At 47.4% G+C, this 19086-nt stretch overlaps 1 protein-coding gene across 1 annotated transcript; it reads right to left on the reverse strand.

Annotated features, from left to right (window-relative positions):
* Window positions 1-1778: 1778 nt before the first annotated feature.
* Window positions 1779-18297, reverse strand: LOC134387890 (cytochrome P450 4F2). The gene is made up of 12 exons (XM_063110465.1): window positions 18100-18297; window positions 16059-16203; window positions 13190-13243; window positions 12970-13097; window positions 10982-11103; window positions 10058-10328; window positions 8955-9021; window positions 8628-8757; window positions 2796-2929; window positions 2636-2700; window positions 2383-2465; window positions 1779-1956 (listed from the first exon to the last, which is right to left on the reverse strand). The coding sequence occupies exons 1-12, from the start codon at window positions 18295-18297 to the stop codon at window positions 1779-1781; spliced, it is 1575 nt and encodes a 524-aa protein (XP_062966535.1).
* Window positions 18298-19086: the final 789 nt, after the last annotated feature.

The following is a 19086-nucleotide window of genomic DNA, read 5'->3' on the forward strand; positions in this document are numbered from 1 at the left end:
TGTACAAAATACCTCAGGGCCACTTATCCAGTTGTATACATTGAGCCAGTTTAGTTTCAAAGGTCCCTGCAAATTCTCATCTTTGATATGGCTGTTTTAATGTTAGTAAATATTCCACATGATCAACAAATAAAGAAGATTATTGTAGATGATGGGACAACCTATAAAAAATATGCAGTGGTGGGATCCAAATTAACCAGGATGGGTTGTACTTCAACAGGAAAGAAAGAAGCTCTCTCAGGAGGTGACTTTTCAGCCAAGACCTGAATGATGACACTCAGGCACAAAAGAGCTGGAGAAGAGCATCCCAAGCACAAGAAAGAGCAGGAGCAAAGGCCCTGAGACATGAAAACAGAGTCTATTAGGAGATCAGAATCTAGGCACAGTGAGGGAGGGAGACCAGCTGGAGAGGAGATTGGAGGGGTCAGCCAGGGGCTCAGTGGCGCAGGCCTTTAGGCTATGAAAAGAGATCAGTGTTCACAGCAGGATATAATTTGAGACATTAACTGAGGATTCTCCGATCCCCTTGCATTTCTGGGTGCCCTCGTCCCCACAGTTTCAGAAACAACTGACTCCTCTATGCACAGCTCAAGGGGGAAGAGCTCACTCAATGAGCACAAGTACTAGAATTCTTGCTTTTGACTTCCAACACACAGTCTGAGCAGTCACAGCAGAAATAACTCTATTGAAGTGTAATGTGCCTAAATAGCCAGACTTTATGAGAAGTAACAATGGCCACATTTATTGTGCGTTTACTATACACAAGGCTCAGCTCTAAACCTTTACATGTAGCCCTCAGGACAACCCTGAAATAGGTAGGGCTGTTGTCCTCATATGGTTGAGGAAACTGAGGCACAGGGAGGGGAAGTAACTTACCCAAGTCACACAGCAGAGCTGAGGCGAGCCCAAGTAGTCTGGCTCCAGATCTCATGCTGTTGAGGGTGACTTTTGTTTCCAATAGTGTGGCCTTGAATCTCAAGTGTCAAATAGGATCGTTCTACCCCCAACCCACCCTAAGATGGGATAGTGTGGCCTGTGATGGGAATGCAGGAGAAACCTGGAGGTGAAATATGGGGGATGAGGCCTCCCCCTGGCACTCTTGTGAGGGCGACTGGTGGACAGTGTGTGCTCAGCCAGTATTGGTTGTCCACAGTGTTGGGCAGCACCAGGGGGCCCAGAAAAAAAGAGGGAGGGGGCTCCCTAAAGGTAGGGGATGGAGGTCACAGGGAGACCTGACAGAGGCAAACAACTGACAGAGGTGGGACGTTGGCAAGAGCATGAAGGGAACTTAGAATCCTGGAGAGGCTGCCAGGGTGGAAGCTGCAGGCCTCTTCACCTGTGTTCTGGGCTGTCCTTGGCCTTTCTTGGGAGACACCCACAGCACAGACGAATGGTTCTGTCTCTACGTGTTTTCCTTTTTCACTCAGAGCCTCAGTCTTATTCCTTAAATCCGTCCTTAACTCTGACCTTTCTTCTACTCAAACACCTCCCATGGCTCCCTACTAACCACAGAATAAAGTCCACACGTGGAATCCGGGAGAACCTGCCATCAGGGTGGGGACCCTGTGGTCAGCCAGAGAGGCAGTCGGGGTCTTGGGCTCAGACACACCAGCCCCACCTCCACCAACCCGTGCCTGCTCCCTGGATTCCCCGCGGTCCCCCAGCGCCCTCTGCTGGCTCTCGGTGAGGCTCAGTCAGCACAATTTTATTCCTGGGAATCTGCAAAGGTAGGTGGGTGGGCTCGGTGTGGGTTCCCAGGCCAGGGGGCGGTGGGTGCATCACTGCAGGCCCGCGCTCAGCGGCTCCACCCTCAGCCAGAGTCCGCCCTCCGCGCGCAGGATCAGCTCTGGCGTCCTACGAGGCTCCTCGTCGTCGGGCAGGACACGGAAGCGCAGCAGCGTGAGCGCCAGGGCCACCTTCATCTCAGCCATAGCGAACGTCTGCCCGATGCAGTTCCTGGGGGCCGAGATGGGGGCACTGATTGTGAGAAGGCCACCCCCTGGGCCCCATCGTACCTGAAACCTGGACTAGGACCCCCACCCCCACCCTGCTCACCCTGAGGGGCACAGAGGGGTGTTAACTATGCTTGGGGCCCCGACGACGTGGGCTTGTGTATCCCCTGAGCCAGGCCCAGAATCCAGCCCCCAACTCAGAATAGCAGATATGGGGTGGGGGCGTGGAGCACACCATGGACGCCTCCTGGATTTACCCAGCCAAGCTCCATCCCCAGAACTTTGCCCGTAACCTCTGGAGGATGGGAGGGAAGGAGAGCTGGAACTCTGACCATCTCCGACTTCACCCCTCCCTGCGCCCTTCTCCACTGTCGTGCCCAGACCCCCACTTCCATTACCCCATCCCCACCCAGAAGCTCACTGGCCTCACCTGGGCCCTGCCGAGAAGGGAATAAAAGCCAGAGGTGACCTCCCCTTGATGTTTTCAGGGTCGAAGCGGAAGGGGTCATAGACCTGGAGGGGAGACCAAGACAGGGTTGCTGGGTGGGGTCTCCCAGGACAACCAGCCTTGGAGGGACAGATGTATGTAGTGGGGTAGGTGATGTCTCATTTCCCAAGTTAAAACTCTACCCCCTTCTCTAAGACCCCTGGAATGGACAGGTACTGGGAGGGGTAGACAGCACCTCAGGGTCTGGCCACACAGCTGGATTGTGATGGGTCCCGAAAATACTGAGGAGGCAGGTGACACCTGTGCGACAGGAGGGAGCAGTCAGGACAAGGCCCGAGAGCCTGAAAGGCCCCTCTTGCACTCCAGGAGTCTCATCCCACTCGCGTTGTGGGCACCTTTGGGAATGACACGGCCTTCTGGGAGCTCAACGTCCTGGGTACAGCGGCGAGAGATGACTGTGACCGGGGGATGCAGGCGCAGACTCTCCTTGATGCACATGGTCAGGAAGGGCAGCTCCGCCAGGTCATCCCTATGAAACCATCCCAGCCCCCTTAGAATTATCCAGAGATCAAAAACAGTTTTCCAGCCCCTCTGTTGCCCAGTGAGACCTTTTCTACCTTTAACAAAATAAACTCCAGATGGATCATATGTTTGAGAATAAAAATGCAGTAAAAAAAAAAATAGGAAAGCACAGAATTAGAAAAGTATCAGAGAAAATTTAGCTCGTGTTTTAAAGATATCTTTTCTTAGCAAAACATCATCCAAAGGAAAGTTAAACATCAACCAGAAAGAATTAATAAATTTGCTTAAAAATAAATATTCTTTATGGCCAGAAAGCAAAATCAAAACGTAAATGAGTAAGCAAAAAAATAAAGAAATTCAATATTTGCTCTTATGTATCATTGTACTAGAGATACTAGCAAATGCAATTAGAAAAGGAAAAAGAGAAGAGTAATGCACGTTGGAATGTTGGTGTAAATATATTATTTGACAGATAGTGATTTCATACTTAGAAAACACAAGAGAATTCATTGCAAAACTCTTACAAATATTGAAGATACAGTAAGGGACCGAATTCGTTTCTTTAATCTTTTTTTGGGGGGGAGGGTGGCTGTTTAAAGTTTCGTAGCTGATATGGTTACCTGGTTCAAAATTTGTAAACTATAAAACATCACCTACCCCTATGGCCCAATGCTACCTACTTCCCCTCTCCACAGGTTGTCTAGGTTATAACTATTTTTTAATGTGTCCTTTTAGAGCTACTTTTGAAGTGATGGATATGCTAAATACTCTGATATGATCATTGCACAGTGTATAAATGTACCCAAATATCATATTTTACTCCATAAATATCTACAGTTACTACGGGTCAATTCAGAAAAAATAAATTTAATTTTAAAATAATTCAGAGGCAGAAGTAATTTAGAGGTTACCAGAAACAAGAGGGGAAGGAATAATGGAAGTTACTCTTAATTGGTACAGGGTTTATGCTTAGGATGATGAAAAAGTTATGGAAATAGAGGTGGTGGTTGTACAGCATTGTGAATATAATTAATTCCATGCAATGCATGTTTGAAACGGCTTAAAATAGCAATCCTTATTCTATATATGTTTAACCACAATAAAATCAAAGTGGAAAAAAAATTAAAAAGTCATAAAAATAATATAGCAGCATACTATATACTAAACACTGATCTGTATCTTTTTTCATTTAACAGTATATCAATCTCTGATCGATCTTGATCCTTCTACATTGGAGATTGGTGACAAAGTAGGTTTTTCTCTACTCTGAGCTATAAAATAATTTTCCCATGGTTTCTCCTAGAACTAATAAGAGCCCTTTTAAAAAAACATTAAATAATTGATTCATCTTGATATTATCTTTTTATAAGGTGTGAGAAGCAGGTTGACTAGAATTTTTCCCAAGCAACTTCCCAGTTGTTTAAAGAGCTTTTACAAAATGATCTATTTGTTTTTCTTTTGATATAAGATGCCATCTTTAGCAGGTACTATGTCTATGGGGGAAAATTTATATCCGTAAATTTTTAGTTTTTATACTTAGAAATAACAGCCAGTTGGAAAAGGTAATAAAAAATAGACACTAATACTAATGATATAAAACACATGCATTAAATTTAAGAAACATGAAATCTCTCTACTCCAAATGAATATATAAATTTCCTTCAATCCAAATGAAAGATACAATACACCACTACAACAAAAGTAGCTAAGGGTTACTTTAACAGAACATGCACAACATCTCTAAGCAAATATTTAAACTCTATTAAAAGACAAAAGAGTATTTGAATAGATGGATATCCATTCCACACTCTGGGATAGTATGTGTCAATATTAAGAAGTAATCTATTTCCCAGGAGTCAATCATATATTCAAATTCACCAATAGAATATATTCACTTCTAATGAAAATCTACCTGATTTTTTTTTTTTTTTTGAAACTTGATGGACTTATTCTAAAATATTTCTGGAAGAATAAAAGGTCTTGAAGAGTTAGGTTAATTTGAAAATAAAAGATTAAAGAGGCAGAGAACTCATTCTACCAGATATTAAGACCTGTTACAAAGGTGCAGTCATACAAATCATGTGCCACTGCTGCAAAAACAGGAAAAAAGACACACGGAACAGAAGAGAGAGCTCAGAGACAGACACGTGAATAAGTGAAAACTTCACATCTGCTAAAGGAAGCCACACAAAACCCCGAGAAGTGTATAGTGTGTAGGGTATGTGGGTAAAAGAAAATGTGGACAAATTTGACTTAATAGAAATTAACCAAAAGTACCCCAAATGTCTAAAGGCAATCCTTAGCAACAGAAGACAGAAAAAAGACGATTTTTAATACACATTGTAATAAGTAAATATTTTTTAAAAGAGAAGGACCGCAAAAGAGAGCAAAGAATGTAAGATGAACACTCACATGGAAAGAAAACCAGTGGTTTATTATTAACATGAGCAAGAGATGCTCGATCTCACTCTTACTTAAGGAAACATGTGTTAGAAGAAATACGAAGATCAGCAAAGATTTAAAATTGAGTAATATAATAGTGTTACTGAGAAAGTTATCTGAAGCTGTTGCTGTCAGACTCAGCTAACAGGAATGGATTTGCAGTCATTTTTAAAATCATGTAATGCAATAAAAAATGGTCTTTGATTGAGCAGTTGCACTTCTGGGAATCTGTCCTGCAGAGATGCTCACACAAGCATGTAAGCAACAGTCACCATACTCACATGTTGACCAAGTGATGTTTAATTTAGCAAAAGTCGGGAAACAAAGCAAATATAAATCAGTGGTAAGATATTTAGATAAATTATGGTACATACACATGATAGAATACCATACAGCTGACAAAAGGGAGGAAATAGGTATCACTTTTCATATCACACACTGCAAGCTGGAAAGCAAATCAGTACAGACTCTGGAAGGTAAATTGACACTATCTATTATAATCAGACACGTGTCTTTGACATGAGATGAGCTGGATAAAATATGGAATCCATGCAGCCTGTAAAAAAAAGTGCTGTAAGACACACTGCTGAGTGGACAAAATGTTATAAAAAAATTACGTATGTCAATGCAAAATGGTAAAAAGTATATGAACATATATATGGAGATTAGATAGATTATAGATAGATAGGCAGATAGACAGACAGACAGACAGACAGACAGACAGACAGACAGACAGACAGACAGACAGACAGACAGATAGATAGATAGATAGATAGATAGATAGATAGATAGATAGATAGATAGATAGATAGATAGATAGATAGATAGATAGACAGATAGATAGATAGATAGATAGATAGATGGCAAACTGATGGCTCTGGAGACCTTTTGGAAGGAAGTGAGGAGATCAGGTTGGGTGGGAGGAATGTCAAGGATAACCCAAGTCTTCTCTGTAATGTCTCATTCAGTGCATAAAGAACTAGTTCTCATCATTGTTTTTGTCATTTAAAACTCATTTTTCATGTGATATACATACAAATGGAATAATAATTACCCCTTTAAAGAAGAAGAAAATTCTGTCATTTGCAGTGATATGGATGAACCTGGAGATCATTATGCTAAGTGAATTAAGCCAGATACACCAAGACAGGTGCTGCATGATCTTACTCATCTGTGGCATATAAAATAGTCAGACTCGTAGAAACAGAGGGTACAGTGGTGGTTACAGCAGCTGGATATATAAAGGCAAGAAATGGGAAGATGATGGTCAATGGGTATAAGTTTCAGTTAGAGAAGAGAGGTAAGTTTTTTAGGTTTAAAATTGTACAACATAGTGGCTACAAAATAATAATATTTCAAAGTTGGTAAGACAGTAAATTTCTAATGTTCTCCCCTAAAATTATAACTATACGAAGAGACGGACATGTGCATTTGCTTAATTTAATCATTCTATATTGTGTACATATATCATCTCACTGTACATCAGAAATATATATAATCAAAATTTGTCAACTAAAAATTAAAATCAAATTTTTAAATAAAACCATTTTCAAAACTCATACTATGACAGAAAAGAAAATAACTCAAAATTATATTGTTGCTGTGCAGACATGTGTCTCTCATTTGTGCAGAAAAAGAGTCTGGGTGTTTATAAAAATGTGGGCATGAGGATAGCCATTTCCTGGAAGGACACACAGCAAAGCACTGACCTTAGTCACTGCTACGGAGGGGCTTAAGAAGAAACCTCATTTTGTCGTAAATTCATCGGTAAACTTCATTTTACAAGCGCATAATTTTTCATGAGGCCTTGATTTTACCAAGCTTAAAAATGCTTCTCTGCCTCACAGGACTGTTGTGCGGAGCAAAGGCTTGGAGGAGAGCACACGACTCCCAAAATGCCTGTCCCGTCCAAAGCCTCCTCTCTGTCCCCGAGCCTCTGCCTGGCTCAGTCCTCAGAATCCCCTCCCTGTGCGGTCCGTCTACAGCTTGTCCTCTCCAGTATGCCCTCCACACCAGTTCTAGGAAGGTCCTTCTACTACCCAGATCTGACCTGTCCCTCCCCTGCTCAAACACTGCCCATGGCTCCCATTTGCCGTAGGTTAAAATCGAAGCCATTACTGTTGCTTTGCAAGACTTCCTCAGCCAGCCTCTGCTGCCACCTCCAGTTTCATCATCTCATCCTGACTCTGTCTCTCCCTCTTTGCCACCTTTCTCTCTCTCCCTCCTAGTTCCTCCCCATTCTTTCTCTCTCTATGACCCTCTTCCCACTTTCACACAAGCCTCCCCCTCTCCTTTCCCCTCCATCTTTTTTGTTCTCTTCTCTCTTCTCTCCACCTTTGGCTAAACTCTCCTCCTGATCTACAGCACTGTCGTTCAACTGCCCCCAAATATCTGTTGACCATCGTTAAGGGGTTCAGCTGAGATACATTTTTTAAATTGTAACACAACTGATTATACACGTTTTTAGGGAACAGTGTTGACTGTCAGTGTTTGTATACAATATGTGATGATTGAGTCATAGTATTGGGATGTACATTATTGCAATTGTAATTATTCTTTGTGTCCCTTACCTAGTTTCTCCCTAACCCCTCTCCTCTGCCTTTGCCACCTCTTGAAACCATAGGTCTGTTCTGAGACACTTTTTTACCCCAGCCTTGCTTCTCTGGGAGCATCCTGACCTGGGACTGGTCCCCCACATGGCTGGGAGCTCCTGGAAGGCAGAGGCCCAGGCTGAGTCCTTTTCGTGTCTCCAGAGCACAGAAAGGGTCTGGGTAAATAATTGCAGATGGGAAGGCTGTGTGGGAGAGCTTGCTGCACAAAGATAGGATGGATGGACGATGCAGGTGTTGTGGACAAGACATGGATTAGTCTTTCTCCCTGGTGTCCCTAGTGAATCCCTGGATTAGTCAGAAGTGTAGGAATTAGGGTACAGAGGAGCAAACATCCAGAGAGTGGAGGTGTCTGAAAAAATTTCTATTTTAGGGAGATAAGAAAGGGAGTGGAGGGAAGTTTATTTTCTGAATATGTGCTGAGTGGCATCATCTGCCCTCATGCATCGCCACTAATTCTCTTAACCGCACAGACCTTGTGTCTCAAATACTTGCAATCGTTCACCTGCTAACTAGGCCCTGACTATGGGCTCTGCTTCTTTTCCCACTAAGTCACAATGGCAGAATGAACAAAAACTTCTTCCCTCTTCCCCACCTAAGGAGCAGGGCCAATGAAAGGGGCTCAGGAACAGGCCATGAAGGACCTGAACTCACCATTCAATCTCTTTAGGCTCGTGGTCCCTCAGGAGCTCTCGCACCTCCTGCCGGCAGCGCTCCTGGTATTCCGGATGCTTTGCAAGGTTGTACAGGACCCAGGAGAGTCCACTGGCTGTGGTGTCATGACCTGAGGGATAGCCAGGCAGGCTTGTGTCCCTGGGCTACTTCAGCACCGGAGGGGTGGACAGTGCCCTCACATCGAGACCCTCAGGGAGGATGGGGGAGGGGAAGATGGGCAGAACTGAGTGATTCAGAGTCCACCAGCCACGTCCCTGGGATTGAGAGACACCTGTTCCCATTGTAGTCCTACATTGGGACCCTCACCCTCAAACATGAAGGTGTCAGCCTCTGCTCTGATGTCTTCATCTGACAACTCCTTCCCGTTTTCATCCTGGAGAGAAGACAATGCCCACATAGCACACTAGCTCGGTGGGCTGCTGAGTCTAACCTGAGGCAATCCTGGATATCCAGCATCTTTCCTGAAACCCAAGCTCACTCTACACGTAGACCTCTCCTGGTCACCATCACCAGAGTCCGACCCCACTGGCTTCCTCCCTGGCTACCTTGAGTCCTGTTTTGTCCATAGTGGGAGAAATCAATGATCCATGAATATTTTCATAATTCTGCATGATGAGAACATTTAGGAGAAATTACTGGCAACCTGGCTTACAGCATGGTGGAATGGCAATTTGTCTCAGAAGTTAGAGATTAAGTATTGCTCCAAAGATATTTGTGCATATTCTAAGTGGTAGGTCCAGAATCTTATCTCCCCTGGAAATATTTGGGTTTTAAAGCTGGAGACATTGCCATCTCTTTGGAGAGGATTTCAGAATAAAGTATTCTCTCTCTCTCTTTCTCTCTGTCTTTGTGGGTGTGGGTGTGTGTGTTTCTCTCTATGGAAGAAAGAATGGGCGTATGTGCCATCTGTTCTATATCATTTCCGAGACTCATCATATGGGGGCCCTCTTATGATGTAAACTCTGCCAGATATATGGGAAACACATTTTACTGCACTCAAAGAATTTGAAAATGGGAACCAGAGCTACCATCCTACTCTGTCTACTCTTCTTGCTGCGAGTAATAAATGAGCTGCTCTTAGGCAGGGGTTTGGTGAATCTGTCAGCACAGACATAGACCTAAACAAACACATAGATACAGATATATAGATATAAATAACGTGGCAGAATAACTTGCTAAGCTGTAAATAGAGTAAAATCCCAGGTTCTTCCCATTTTAAATTTAGCAGTTTCCTGCTGAGTACACTCCACACAGTCATTTCTAAAACTTATCTCTGACCTGTTCTTCCCTTTCTCCAATAGTTTCCAGGGCTCCCCAGTTCCCCCTGGATCAAGTTTGAGTCCTTTATATCTGAACTTTGACATAAAGATACATTCTACCTCTTGAATGCAGGTCCCAGAGTAGCCCACCTTGCTCAGCAGGAGCACATCAATGAAGTCCAAAGTCTTGGTCTTGGCCTTGGCCTTGAGGAAATCATCAACACCCTGATCGGGGAGGGTGCGGCGCCTCTCCTGGATGACGGCGTCTGTGAAGTCGTGCACCAGGCGGCAGTCCCTGAGGAAGCGCCGCCCATCAGCAGTGAGATAGTACAGGAAGTCCACGTGCAGGACGTGATGATGTTGCCTTTTTGACACAAGAGCGCTGAGCTCCAAGATGGCAGCAATATACTCACTGGGCTTCCTGCAGGATGAGGAAATAAAGGAGGCAACAATGTAACACACCTGAAGTCTGTGAAGGAACTCCCACCAGCAGCTGGAGTTACTTCCCATTAAGAGACTGAGTGTCCAGAAACAGACGGTCTCACAGATACACAGTGGGTATCTCCAATCTCTGTTGCCTCCACCCCATCTCAGTCCACACAACTCAGATCTCAAGCTTTTCCAACTGGCTCAAGGCCCAGTACTTTCTGTATGCTCTTTGCATCCAATGTCAACTCCATTTAGAGTCTACATGATGTCAGTCCTTCAGAGAGCTCAGCTCTGACCGTGCCCATCATCAATGCAAAAACCTTCCATACTGGCCTGGTAACCTCGAGATCACGTTCACATCCCTTTGCTCAGTTTTCCTATGTCCTTGAGATGTAGGATCTGTCTACACCTCATTCCACTGTCTGTTGCCCATGCTCTGCTCATCCTAGACTTTTTGCCTTTACTTAAATATTTCTCCCTGCCTGCAAGACTATGGTTTCTCTCTGCCCTACCCTGCACTTCAGGGCCCAGATCTGACCCATCTCCTCAAGGAAGGCTTTTCTGGTTGCCCTGGCCAGTCCTCCCTCCCACACCCACTCCTGTGGGTCCATGGCTCAAGTTCCCAGGCCCTGGGCAGGGACTCACTCCTGACAGTTGCTGTCGAAGCTGAAGACACATTTCTGCAGACTGTCCAAGGTCATGAGACTGATGTGCTCAAACATGTCCAGATGGGCACTGCCCTGTGAGGCCAGGCGCTGCCACTTGGCCTGGACAGAGAACAGGAGAGAACTGGGGCTGGGACCTGGCTCCCCTGAGCCCCTCCCCAACCCCAGCCACCAGGATGGACTCCCCCAGAATCAGCCTTTTGGTCTTCTGCCCCAGGCACCCATCACCAGGGAGGATCAGGCTTGGATGAGAGTGGAAGCTGTTATCATTGGGAGATGAAGACCCAAGGATGGGAATCAGGAGAACTGGGTAAAGTCCCAGCTCTGCCTCCTCTGCTCTGTGTGTCCTTGGTCAACTCAAATGCCCTCCCTTGGGCCCCACCTGTGAGATCTTCAGTAACAATTAAAGTGACCTGCTTTGGTGTAAGATAAACAAAATTAGAATCCTGGCTCTACCACTAGTAGCTCTTTTGCTAGCTGGGTGAATTTGGGGAAGATCCCTCTGAACCTCATTTTCATCATCTGTAATGGGGCAATAATAACCTCTGTCCAACAATGCTGCGAAAATTAAATTACACAACATATATCATGGAACTAGCACATGACATCGTCTCTGGTATATGATGAGAGCTCAATAAATATTACCTCTCCTCATCCTCATTCTTTTAAATTGATATTAAATAGATCCCTGTGTGGGGAGAGGTAGTCCTCATGGCACTTTGCTGGATAGGACAAGAATGCAAGATCCTGATGGTATTAACTTTGGCCATTTCTCACAGTTGTGTATGCAGAAAAAAAATCTTGAGAGATATGGTAATCACTCCCCTGAATAAATATCAGGCTGGTTTCTGCTTAGTATAAAAGCAGATTCCCTAAGCTTGGTGCTTCTCCCCTGTAATTCAGTGCAGTACATAAACAGATGTCTATTGATGCCCACCTGTATCAATCCCATGGGATTTGGTGGCTTTGGGAAAGGAAAGTAATCAACCAGAAGCCCAGGATGCTTGCCATGCTGTGAGTAAGAAACTGCTCTTTTTCATCCAGAGATTTCATGTCTTCTGACAGACTCCATGAAAAAGTAACAAGGTAATTTTTCAGCTTGAAAATAAGAAAGAATCCTGGGCACTTTATAAAACACTTACTCTGAATTCTTCCCTTCTCCCAGTTTCCACATTCATGCCAATGTGATTTGTGAACAACATCCATTAAGAGATGGAGCCTGTTTTATCCCCTTTGATTCTGTGCTGGACTTCTGAGTTTCTTTGGCCAACACAACGTGCTTTGAAAGATGAAGTAGTAACTCTAATAAATCTAAGACCCCAGAGGCACTGCAGCCTCCTCTCACTCCCTGGGTCCCTGTCTCTGCCATGTGAACATGCCCGGATGCCTTCTGGAAAAAGACAATCACAGGGAGACAAGTTCACTTGTCCCAGCTGACGCCATTCCTGATTCGCCTGAAACCGAACAAGCCCTAAACATGTGAGAGACCTGAGCCAGGATCAGCGAAGCTGCCTACCTGACCCACAGCTGATCATATACCATGAGTGACCCCATCCAGGACCAGAAGAACCAGTCACTGACCCCATGGACGTGCTGACAATCATAAACCCTTAACACTTTAAACCAGTGGTTTGTGGAGTAGTTTGTTACTCAGTAATAGTTACTATGGAATCTTCCATTATTATCATCAACAGGGTTTCAAGATGCCAGGGATTTGGAGAAGCAAAGCTAGACACTGACAGCTTCTGTGCACCTGCTATGTGCCCTGGACATGAATACATTACAGTGTCTTGACTGCTCTTTAAGTCGGGATTATTATCCCCATTTTGCAGATGAGAAACCAAGGCTTGGAAAGGAAGGAAAATGACCCCAAAGTCACTCAGCAGAGCCATAATTCCAGACTAACCCATCTGAGGCTCCTCTCCCTTCCCAAGGCTCCAGCTGGGACCCTGGGTTCATGTGACTCACGTGCATGACATTCACACTGTGGTTGAAAATCTTCACATAGGGCTTCAGGATGTTGAAGTGGAAGGCGGGTGTCAGCAGGCGGCGGTGGCGGCTCCACTTGTCACCGGCACTCAGCAGCAGCCCATCCCCTAGTGGGGCAGCCATGGGCAGTGAGCAAAGGCATCATCTTCCCCTGGTCCCCCTAGGTTGTCCCCAAACCCCTTCACATGCAGTTACTCACCAAGCCATGGTTTCAGGAACCCGTAGAAAGTCATATCCTTGGGTGCAATGGCAGCTGACATGAAAGAGGACAATCAGGGGCCATGGAGAGGGGGAGGGGAGGGACTTTGGTTGCTGGGTGGAGGCTCCCAGCCAGCGATCTGCACAATCCCCCTCCAAGCCCAGCATAACAGGGAGGGGGCTGAGGGCAGAGCAAGCAGGGAGGAAGGTGGGGATTAGGGGGAACCAGACCAGGCTGCAGCAGCAGAGTAGAGAACAGGAGCACCCTGACATGGCGTGACACACCCCACCATGTCTTGACATGGCTCCTACATGGTTCAGCACATTCAACAGTATCCGAGTACAGCACAGCAGTCTACAAAATGCCTTTACAGGGACCTAGGACACCCTGCCTGCCTCAGTACTGGGACACCACCTGACATGGACCTGGGACATGTGATATGGACTAGCACATGTTAACATGTCCTCACATGGCCACAGCATTTATGACAAGCCCTGCAATGACACAGCATGCTCCAACATGAACCCAAGATGGTGTGACATGACCTCCACCTGCCCACAGATGGGCTCCACATAAGATTAAAATATGAACCCTTCAAGGTTTCAGATGTGGTTCAGGTGTGATTTAGACTGGGCCTTAGATGTGACGAAAGCATACCTTAAGACCTGCCTCAGAAAGACTCAAGTAATTTCCCAGACAATTCACAAAGGAATTCTGAGTCTCAGATCTCAGACGAGCCCAAACACAGCCCAGAGGAGAAAAGTTGCAGAACGAGGCAATCTCAAACAGCACCTCACACGAGAACCAGACAGACCCTGACAAGCCCCAAATGCCCTTGGCCTGAGCATGCCCCACACTCTACCATCTCCATGTGATCCCAGGAGTAACCCAGGTGTAACCAGGTGTAACATGTGGCAGGTGTAATGAAGACACAGGTGTAGATACAAACGTGACAAGATGTGGCAACACAGCAGGTGTCACATGGGCACATTCAGACATTGGTAGAGATGAGCAGAGGTCAGACAGGTGGGAGACCAGTTGAGGCAGAGGCTGTGACATCCCCACCACAGCCCTCACATCAGCACTCGGGTCACCCGACCAGCTGGACGCAGCCCAGCTTCAGGTGTGGGCAACCTATGGCCAGTGCAGTGTCTACCTGGAGCAAAGAGCATGGGCTTGATGTAGGTGGGGTGGAGGATGTGGATGAATGCATGCCAGCGCCCCACCCACCGGCAGCATACACCTCCAAGGTGCTCGCCAGGCCCAGTGTGTACAGTGGACCCTCTTCCCTGCTCCACATCTGGATAAGAGCAAAGAGGTCCCAATTCATGCTCTTCTAGGATGGCAGAGAGAAGGACCCACAGGGCTGAGACCCAGACCCGGGCCCTGTGTTGAGCCTCCTCCTGGGCTCTCCCTGCATGTCCTTGACACATGACTGTTCAGGTCCCTCAGGAAAAGACAGGAAGGTCTTTGTCCATTTAGAACCACCACGTTCACCTGGGTTCTCCTTCATCGATTTTTTAGATAAAGAAACTGAGGCTCTGAACAATGAGATACCCATGGTCTGTCAGAGAGTAAGTGGCATTTCTGAGATACAAGCTCAGGTCTGTCTGAAAGTAGAGCCTGAGTCCCTAACCATCGACTTGTTTTGTTTCCTTAACATAGTAGCTCTAGAATATCCATGTCTGCCAAGACTGAGCAATCAGAGTCACTGAGATTGGATGAGGAATCGGTCCTTTGACCCAGGCTAAGATAATTCAACTGAATCATAGGACATTAATGAGAACTCTGGGGGAAAGGTGAGCTTTCGTATGCGAACTGAGTTTTTGGAAATCATCATTGGATACCATGAGGAAAGGGATTCCTTGGAGGAAAAACAGCACAGAGAATAGTCCAAAGGGGAGAAGGATACAGGTTCCTAATGACATTGTTGGGGAGCTGGGTCCAGCCGTGCCTGAAGGCCACAATCAATATATGCCTTTTGTTTGCTTAGACCACACATGATTGAGCTTCCCCTTCTTACAACTGAAGGGGACCTCAGCAGCCAGAGAGACCTGGGGACCTGCCCAGAGCCATCCAGCAGTTTGGCGTAAAAGCCATGCTCTCTGTAGGACATTGTTCCGTCCCCTGGTATGTCCAAGGATGGAAAATGGAAGAGGTGAGGGTAAGGGCACTAGGCTGGGTTGTGGTCTTCTATTGAAGATTCTGGGGCCTGGAGCAGGTGGGCAATGAACATACAGTGGACAAGCTAAAGAACGGAGTAAAAGGAACTGACCCACGAGAGGTAGACATTGTGGAACTAGCAGCCCAGATCATCCACCAGCTCCAAGCCCTCCTCATTGCTTAGGGTCTGGGAATGCACAAGGCTGATGCCAGTCATGGTGGGGGACCTCAAATGCTTCCAATGCCCCTGCATTCCCTGCCCTCTGCTTTGAAAATTTCTACTCATGCTTCAAATCCAGCTCCAGCAACCCCTCCTCCAGGAAGCCTTCCAGCCTGCCCCATCATGAACCTTGTTTCTGCTCTTAGCTGTTGCGGTCCATCTTACTCTGATCCATTTATGGACACACGACATTGGGGATGCCTGTCCAGGTTCATATCCTCAATATCAGGGTTTCTCCTGTACAGTTCTTAGGCCGATGTGTTTTGGTACCTCAGTTGTGCCCAGAACACCAGGGCTGGGAGACAGAGGGAGATACAGTGATGAGACACTGAGATGGGGACTGGTGAATATATGCAAGAAAGAGGAAGATGGCTGAGAGAGGAGAGAGAAGGAGGGACCAGGGTCCTGCAGAGGCTGCACAGAATCTTGGGGGTGGAAGCCATTGGGTGAGCCACGGCACCCACCACCACAAGCTCCAATGGGTACCTGAGGCATTGATGACAGACCGGATGATGTCAGGATGGCACAAACTGACGATGGGGAATATGGGGCCCATCCAGCCCATAAACCCCTGAGGGTACGTGGACACCAGCTGAGTCAAGTCCCTCATGCCCTGCTCTGTAGGTGTGACCTACAAGAAAGACAAGATGGTCACCTCCTGTGATGGCTCACTGTAGGAGACAACTTGACTGAGCTATGGGATGCCCAGATGACTGTGAAACCTTATTTCTGCCTGTGTCTGTGGGGGTGTTTTCAGCAGAGGGTAGCATTTGAATCCGTGGACTGGGTAAGGAAGATCCACCCTGCCCAGTGGAGTTGGGCATCATCCAATTCCTTGAGGACCCAGGTAGAAAAAAAAGGCAGAGAAGGAGAGAATTTTCTCTGTCTTCTGGAGCTGGGACATCCATCTCCTACTACTCTCAGACATCAGAACTCCAGGTTCTGGAGCATCTGGACTCCATGACTTATACCAGAAGCCTCAGGTTCTCAGTCTTTTCGACTCACAATGAGACACATCACCAGCTTCTCTGGTTGACAGCATGGCGTGGGACATCTCAGTCTCCATAATCATATGGACAAATTCTCAAAAACAATCCCCTCTTCTCTCTCTCTCTGTACACTTGCATGCGCACGTACACACACACACACACACACACACACACACACACACACACACACGCACACACACACGCAATGAACTCTTCAAAAAGTTCAAGAAAAGATTCCTATTACCTTTCAATTCTATTTTTCTGTGAACTTCTTGAAGTATCATCATATATATATATACATATATGATGACGCACCTGCATTCTGGCTAGCACACCTCCTCATAAGGAGGACAAAGAGTGACCCCTGGAGCCTCTATAATTGGAGCAGCCTCTGCAGTGAACTCGTGTCTGGATTCTGCACAGATGGAGGGAATCTCTGCTTCCTGCTGCTCCTTCCCTCCTGGGGCCATCACTAAGTACCAAGGGTGCAACCCCAGGCAGAAGGAGAAGACACACTGTCTGCCTGCAGAGAGGCCCACCTTGTCTCGAGAGAATGGGTTTTCTCTACTCATGCCTGAGTAGTTCCAGCCTGGGGTCAGCTACAGAGGGGGACTGTGGGCAGCAGTGTGGTCTCAGGACTTGTCCCTGAGGCTGATGCACACATCCTGTCATGTCCTGTATGACTCAAATGACCTACAGTTCCTCCCATGGAAAAGGTCTGCACCCCAGAGACCTTCCAGCCTCCGCAGAACCTGGGGAGCAGAGGTGAGCTCTGACTGTCCATCAGGACATGGCTCCCACCAGTGGGCACTTTCTGCACAGATGGTTCTGGGTATAGGGCATCCTGTGCACACTCTCCCTGATCATGTGCACACTCTTATCAATCATCCTTTTACAATGACGGCAGGTTAACATCATAGATCAAAGTCTGGAGGAGAGGGAGTCATAAACATCTTCTGGAAGGGGAAGTGAGTGGACACCTTTTATCAGGTTGGGCAACAGGGCACATTGGTACATCTTAGAGAGGAAGAGCAAGATAAGAGGAAGGTGCCCTATAAAAGGGAGGGGATGGAAGACTGGTCACAGCTCCCTTATGGCCCAGCTGTGCTCATGTACGTGTGTGGTCATAGCTAACTTCTGAGGGAACGCAGCAGCCCAAGGTGGGCGGATACAAGGAAATGGGCAAGGCAGGGGGCGTATCCAAGACACTGCCCCATAGGAGGCCTCAAGTCCAGCAAAGGAGAATGTGGGAACCCCAGGGGATCCCTGCTCTGTGTAGCCCACCCCATGAGCCCTCAGAGGTGCACTAATGTGGGGAAGACAGGCAGGAAATGGATCCAGAGCAGGCTGGGGAGGGGGACAGCTGGTGAAAAGACTTGGGATGGCATAGCGGAGGTCAGAGTGAGCCACCTCCCTTCCTTCTCTGCTGCCCGGACCCCAGACCACCCCCTGACTCCCAGACTCCTGAGCCCTATTTCTGATCCTGTGGGAAGTCCAAGCACCCTGACACCGCAGACCTGTCCAGCTGTGACACTCACCAAACCCAGGTGACCCCAAAACCAGTTCAGTTTTGGAGGTTGAGGGAAACATTGGAGGCGGCGAGAGTTGTCATAGAAGGTGTAGGTCCAGGACAGGACATGAGCTAGGAGCCAGGTGGCTCCAAGCAGCAGCAGAAGCATCCACGGGGAGGCTGACACTGGCCCCAGGCCCAGCCAGGACAGGCTCAGCTGCGGCATCCTGCAGGCAGATGGGACAGAGGTGAGGACCCGAGGCCAAGGCAGGGCCACAGGAGTTCCAGGGACAGTGGAGAGGGGCAGGGAAGGTGGGTGCTGGGGACAGGGCAGGGAGGGTTTAGAGATGGGTCAGAAAGGGCTGAGAATAGGGGGGGAGACCCAGGGAGATCCAGGGGAGAAGGCAGAGCGAGCTGGGAGCGGAGGAGACAGAGAGAGAGAGGGGCAGGGAGAGGCTGATTAGAGTTCAGAAAGGCCCAGCCTGAATCACTGGGAGGTTGCCAGAGGCTTATTTACCCAGAAATCACCAGTCTCCTGGGCTCGCTCACTCCCTGTGACCATCCCAGCTTAGGGCAGTGCCCCTCCCCATCCCGAGCCAGGACTTCCCAGTCCCACTTCCCCCAGCCTGGCACCTGTCAGGAGCAGCTTCTCACACAACCTCCTCTCTCTGTCCTGGGAGGTTCGCCTCTGTCCTCTGATCTAGGGAAGGCTGTGGGAGGTTGGGGTGGGCTGGCTGGGCTGGGCCAGCCAATACACAAAGGCCTGGCTGCCTGATCCCTGCCTGGGCAGCCGGCCAAAGCATGGGGCGGGACCAGCTGGGTACAGAGGAGCAAACTCAGGGTGACACAGCTTGAGCACTGAACTGTCAGGACTTAGCACCTCCCCTGTGGGGCAGGGGGAAAGTTGGTCAAAGGTGAATCTAAGCCCCAAAGATTACAACGGCCCCTGCCCTTCCAAGGTCAGGGTGCACAAATGTCAGGTGAGCAGGGCCAGGCCATGAATTGTCCCAGAACA

Source organism: Cynocephalus volans, chromosome 10 (assembly GCF_027409185.1).
Source record: "Cynocephalus volans isolate mCynVol1 chromosome 10, mCynVol1.pri, whole genome shotgun sequence".
Lineage (NCBI taxonomy): Eukaryota > Metazoa > Chordata > Mammalia > Dermoptera > Cynocephalidae > Cynocephalus > Cynocephalus volans.